General features: G+C 54.3%; 1 protein-coding gene across 1 annotated transcript in view; it reads left to right on the forward strand.

The window, feature by feature from the left end:
• Window positions 1–6,037, forward strand: part of PEMT (phosphatidylethanolamine N-methyltransferase) — a 40,507-nt gene extending 34,470 nt beyond the window's left edge. Inside the window, exons 5-8 of the mRNA XM_010075105.1 lie at window positions 4,018–4,092; window positions 4,838–4,898; window positions 5,287–5,288; window positions 5,872–6,037. Of these exons, the coding sequence (XP_010073407.1) occupies window positions 4,018–4,092; window positions 4,838–4,892 (130 nt within the window). The 3' untranslated portion in view covers window positions 4,893–4,898; window positions 5,287–5,288; window positions 5,872–6,037. The remainder of the gene's footprint in view (window positions 1–4,017; window positions 4,093–4,837; window positions 4,899–5,286; window positions 5,289–5,871) is intronic.
• Window positions 6,038–6,315: the final 278 nt, after the last annotated feature.

Below are 6,315 nucleotides of genomic sequence, written 5' to 3' on the forward strand. Positions count from 1 at the left end.
CCAACCCCTCCCAGCCGGCCCCCGCACGGGAGCTGCTCCAGCCTCGGACCATCTTTGTGCCTCCTCTGGCCCCGCTCCAACAGCTCCGGGTCTTTCAGACGTGGGGTCTGTGCTCGGCAGGGCTGCATCGGGGGCCAAAGGAGCACTGGGTGATGGCAGGCAGCAATAAAATGGCAGGGAAAGTGCAACATGCTGTGACTTCTCACCTCCTATTTTTGTGCATGCATGCAAAGTCTTCTGCTGTCATAAAAGGCTCGTAGCATTAATTGTAGAAAAATAAGTAACGGCCAAGCGCTGGGTAGAGGAAGCATCAGCAAACGCTCTGCAGCTGAACGAGGTCCTTGGCAGGCTCTGCTCGTGGAAAAACCAACAGCCAGGGCTGAATTCATGCCGGGTGCCACTCGGCAGGGGCAGGGCAGTGATACTGGGGATCAACGTGACCCTGTAATTACCTCTGGAAAAAACAAAACAAGCCAAGATGCCCTTTCCCCCACTGCACGGTGATAACACTTCCAAAACACTCCTCGTGTGATCCAGCACGCCGTAATAGCCTGCTTAGGAGGAGATGAATTGGCTGCCATTTAGCAGCAAATGAGCAATATACTCTCTTCTGTGGAGCAAGTTTTATGTGGTTTTCATTTCATATCACATTTTATTTATTTGCCCAGGAGAAAAAAAAAATAGCTGTGTTATACGGGGACCCCGCGGAGCATCACGGGCCGTTAGCACGAGGTACTTTGCGCTGGTGCTCCTGAGCATCACCACCTCGCTTCTGCTTTGGTGGAAAAAAAAAATGAAGTGCTTTGCCACTTTCTTGTCACCTTTTCAGCCATGTGTGCAGCCCTGGCAACACCTCAAGCTGGTGGTTTCTCTCCTGTCTCCACTGAGCCCTTGAAATCCACCCCCCAGCACCATGGGGGCTGGCTGCGCCAGGCTGTGTACCTTCCTGCCAGACCCACGGTGCTGGATTGGGTCCAAATCCTGGGAAATGGTGCATGAGAGCTGGGGTGAGCTCGCTGCGGGGACGTGGCGGGCAGGAGAGCCAGCTGTGGGGGAGGGGCTGGCAGCGGTGACGGCAGGGTGGGTATGGCTGGGGAGGATGGGGCAGAGCTGGGGCAGGATGAGCCCCCCCGTACCACACCACAGCCAGAGACCACTGGCACCACCACTCCCATGACAGCACAAAATGAGGAATTTGACCAGGAGAAGTTAAAAATAGATTTTTATTTTTTGAAGATGAGCATTGAACTATTTCCTAGAACCTTTACAGAACCAGCTGAACCCTCCTGAGCTGTTTCTGCCGCAGAAATCCCCTCTTCACCCCTGCGAGAGAGCAGCCTCACACCGGGCGCACGTTGCTTGGTCTTCCACCGCAATCCTGGGCAAAAGCAGCTTCAAATGGCTCCAGACAACAGTGCAATTGCCTCCTGTGCTCGTTAAAAGGCTGCTACCATAAAGGGCGGCCAGGCATGGCAAATAATTGCTGTTAACAAATTGCTGGAGCTGTGCAAAGTGGCACCAGGACACTGCCCGCCTGCCTGGTGGCTTTGGCTGTTTCTCTTCCCTGGGATTTCAGCTCAGGTTGCTGAAATATTTTTGGGGAGTCCTAGGTCTCTTCTGAAGTCCCCGGGCTTTCAGAAGATGTTGAGTGTCTGCCCTCGGAGGCCAGAGCTAACGTCCCAGCCCCGTGGCAGTGGGAGGGATGCTGGAGGAATGTCTCTGCCGTCTGGTTTGGGTCAGACCCAGAACGCAGAGCGTATTTATCCTCCCTCAGTGATGTATCATGCTCTGTATCGTGGCATCAGAGGCCAAAGGATTGATTTGTTTTCATCTGTAAGGGCACACCCCACATAACGTCAGCGAGCCTGGCAGCTCACCAGACTGCCTGCCCTCCGACCCGGTCCAGCCTTCACCGCCTGGCGTGGGGCTGCTGTTTGCTCCCTTGCAGGATATCGCAGCTATCCCTGGCTCCACTGGCGGCACAAAAATGTGTCTGGAGAAGGCACCTCCACCGGTCACCGCAAAAACAGGAGCTCCAGGAGAAAAGGGCAAAGCGGGTGTCCCACGTCCAACACCCCGGACCGGCGGGAAGGATGTGAGCCCCCAGCATCACTCTTGCAGCCAACCCGCAACCACAGGGAGCTGCAGCAAAGGTTGGGGACGGACAGACTTCTTATCCAAAAAAGTCCTACCAAGACCACAAAACCTTCCTGGCTGACTTGTCGTCGACCCTGCTGCGACACGAGCCGTTGCCCAATGTGTAGGTCAAGCTGGTGAGATGAACCAACTCACCCAGCTGCTTCTCATCACCCACCTGGAGCAGCCTGGTTTCTCCGGAAAGACAAACGGAGCGTTAGCTGTTCGGGGACAGCTTTGTGTATCTCTGCTAGGGAAGTGTTTTAACTCACGGCAACAGGCTGTGTAAATCAGAGCCGATGCTGCAGCCAAATGATGCAATTAGAGGTCTCGCTGTCAACAAACAATCATGCAAATTTGTTCTCTCTGATACCAATCAAGGAGGAGGCATGACTAAGCATGTAATAGCAGGGGGTTGGGAAAGGAAGAACTTGCCCAACGCTTCCTAATGAGGGAAAAAAACTTCTTGCAAAATGGAAACAGTGAAAAGGTGAAGATTTGTCTGTGTCTCTCCAGGAACATGTGGCCAGGCAGTACCTGATGGCGGGTCCAGAACCAGGTTTACGTAATTTTTTCTCTCCTCTAAAGACATGTTTTCCCGACAGGACTAGTCCCCTCCCACAAAGCTTGCAGGATGTTTATCCTCACCAAGGACCAGCTCAGTACATTTTTTTGCTGACAGCCAGCTCTTGTCCCACTCAGAGCTGAGCTGCGACCAGCAATTAAGGGCAATCAGCAGTGTCCTAATTAAAGGCAACACCTGCAGCCATCAGCTGGAGGCGCAGGATGGAGAAGGGGGGTTGGGGGGGGCTGTGGTACAGCCACGCTCCTGGCTGGGGAGATGGGGCTGGGACCTTGCGGGTGCTGGTGTGGCTGCTGTCACCAGGAGGAATTTACACACCCCAGGATGGTGTCAGCACCTGGTTTGGGGACTGTAACCCACCAGCAAAATCCTGGCACCTTGGCAAAGCCCCCGATGCCTTCGCCACCACCTGCCTCAGGTGTTTTCACGCCAAGCATCAAAGAAGTGTCCTCACGTGGGCCGTGCAGGTTTGCAGCCTCTGTTGACGTCTGTCTGAAGAGCAGCAAGTGACGAGGATATTTTTCATCCCGATTCTTTGGCGTCAGTGCTAAAAGGAGCAGCCGCTCCCGTCACATCCCCAGCCCTCCAGCACCTCTGCCCGTAACCGGACAATGCAGCGGGTGGGTGGCATCGGTCCCCGGTGCTGCGCCTGCTGACCGTGTGCTGAGGGACACCGCTCAGCAGGAGCCTTGGGGAGGTGACAGGACGTGTTGAACATCTTGAAGAGGGTTTAAATGTGAACCAAGCCCCCACGCACCCAGCCCTGGGACAGCACCCTTTGGAGGGCAGGATGGACCTTCCCGTCCCTTCCCATCCCTTCCCAGCCCTTCCCATCCCCAGCCCTGCGAGGGCTCAGCCACCGTTTCGATGTTTTCGATACCATCCGCTGCTCCGTTTGCCAGATCTCCTGCGCCCTGGGTGGCCGGTCTTTCTGTGCACATCAGGCATTTCCCGTATAGTCTGGCTGGGAGCCACGGCCGTACGTAAGCAGCTGCTCAGCTATTAAACAGCCTTCTAATCTCAGGACTTAGCATCAAAGCAGAAGCTCTCTTAGCAGAGACATGCAGGGATCAGACTTAAAAGAAGTCACCAAAGTCGGCTGGGGAAGAGTCCTTGCCAAGTAACATCTGTCTAAGTTAACATTAAGTAAAAAAAAAAAAACAAAAACCCTTTTGTTCATTTCTGTTTAATGAGCAAGAGAGTGCTCTCCTGGAGCCCAGTGTTTCATTTCACTTTCTAAACCAGGTCTTGCATAAGCCCATTTACTTACCTGATCTTTTCCCTCTCTTTCAAAACAGGCATGCAAGCCCAGCTGGCCTTTTGCTGACAGCTGTAGTGGCAATTTCCTACACAATCGCAATGCAGTACGAGGGGTGAGTAGCTTTGCAGAGCTGGAGAGCTTCTAATTATTTCTACCAGCTTTAACTCCAGAGGTTTCAGGGAACTGCAGAAGCTGAGATGATTTTTTCCAATTAATTCAGCGGGGAAGAAGGAAAACAGAGGATTGTTTTTTCATTGTTTTGATAATGGGCAGATTCCTGTCTGAAACTATTTGCTGAGTTCTAGGAACATTTATCTATTTGTTTATTTTTATCAAAATGAGATTTTTTTTTTTCTTTCGGGTGCCTGATTGTCTGTACGAGAGCAATAAGGAAAGCAGTGAGAGGATGAGAGGATCATTGTGTCATCTGAAAAGACCCTGCAAGAAGAGCTTGCATTTTGTAGTTCCCTGAATGGGCTTCTCTGATATTTAGCACCACAATAGCCCGGCAGCCCAGGACAGAACAGCCCAGAATTATTCCCAGAAGCAGCGGTTGTACTCCAGCAGTGAAAGGTCTTTTGTGTTTGCAAGGGAGGAGGAGATGCAAACAGAGCTGAGGCTGGTCTGCGTGCCGGGGAGTCCGGGTGGGTGCTGAGCCTCGTCCCACTCGGTGCAGGGATGGTCCTGGGTGGAAGCAGCTTGGAGCTGCTCCAGGGTCCAGAGAGACGGAGCCGAGCATCGCCATGGCACAGGAATAGATGAAGGGCCCAAAGGAGAGCACACAGTGGTCTCGATTTTAATTCTTTCCCCCTTCTTTTACCCCTCCATTGTGTCTCTCCCCACATTCCCGACCACAGGCCTTTCACAGAGGAAATATATCAGCAGAAACAGAAGGCAGCGAAGGACAAGTAGCAGCAGGTATGTTTGCTGATGGGCATTTCAGCGAGAGGGGCTGCTTTCCTGGGCTCCCCCCACCCACATCAGCTGGGGAGGGGACCATCACCCACCCTCCCAGTGCACCCTGCCCAGCCCTGCCCTCCCCAGCTCCTCCAGAGCCCTTCCTGCGCTTCTCAAGGGATTTGAGCTTCAAACCCCTGCAAAAGCCCAGGCAGGAAGGCTTTACACAGCGGCGGCTGCATCCGCCTCTTGGCACCCACCCAGCAGACCCCAAATTATTTTGATTATGTACTTGAGAGTCAGTGCGAGGGAAAATTGCTGGGGAGCTATGAGGCTCCAGGCTTAGTCTAAATTAGGCAGAAAAAAAGCAGCTATTGGCCTTGGCAGGTGCTTCAGCAAGCAGCAGGAGTGGTGCGGGAGGACGTGTGTCCAACCACCACACAGGGAGATCCTGCATCCCTGCTCCAGCCTGCTCCATGCCTGAAATCCTGCATCCCTGCACCAGGCTGCTCCATGCCTGAAATCCTCCATCCCTGCTCCGGGCTGCTCTGTGCCTGAAATCCTGCATCCCTGCTCCAGGCTGCTCTGTGCCTGAAATCCTGCATCCCCGCTCCAGGCTGCTCCGTGCCTGCAACTCCCTGATCCAGGCTGCTCCGTGCCTGAAATCCTGCATCCCTGCTCCAGGCTGCTCCGTGCCTGAAATCCTGCATCCCTGATCCAGGCTGCTCCGTGCCTGAAATCCTGCATCCCTGCTCCAGGCTGCTCCGTGCCCGAGCCAGGAGCATCTCTGCACATGGTTTTGCACCGTCTCACCACAGAAACAGCCTGGGCTTGCTTTTTGGGGCCAAATGCTTCTGCAAAAGCACAAGTTTCTGCCCAGGCTCCTTTCCATGGGGTTAAATGCCTGGAAACTCCCGGTGCATCTGCCCCAGGAAAGATGCTGGAGCACCAGTGAGGTCCTTACCAGCCTCTTGTTTCTTTGCCTTTTGCAAAGCAGCGTCTCGGATTCCTCGGTGCAGCGTGCCTCTCCGGTCCCCACGCTGTCCGATTTGCCCGTTTTCCTACTGAGATGTATCCTACTAATTAGCCCAGCAACCCTTAATGAGCCAGCTGAGTGCCCTGCAGTATTGGAAGCGATCAGAGGAACAGCCCCAGCAGGGTGGCACCTCCTTGCTGCAGCCCACGGGAGCTGGAGGTCCCTGTCCCCAGGTCCTCGTCCCCATTGCCGGGTCACTGTGGCTGATGCCACGAAGGGGACGCTCTGCCGGGAGCCGCGTGGCGTGGGACCTCCCGACCTCTCCTCCCGCAGCGATTATTGGAGATCTGCAGAGAATAAAGCAGTTCAGCTCCAGCCCCAGACTGGGAGAGAAGCAGAGTGACCATGGAGACACTGGGGACCTTTCAGAAGCCAGCTCTGAGCGCGGGGAAGCACCGGCTC

This window comes from Pterocles gutturalis, unplaced genomic scaffold (genome assembly GCF_000699245.1).
Source record: "Pterocles gutturalis isolate BGI_N339 unplaced genomic scaffold, ASM69924v1 scaffold7987, whole genome shotgun sequence".
Lineage (NCBI taxonomy): Eukaryota > Metazoa > Chordata > Aves > Pterocliformes > Pteroclidae > Pterocles > Pterocles gutturalis.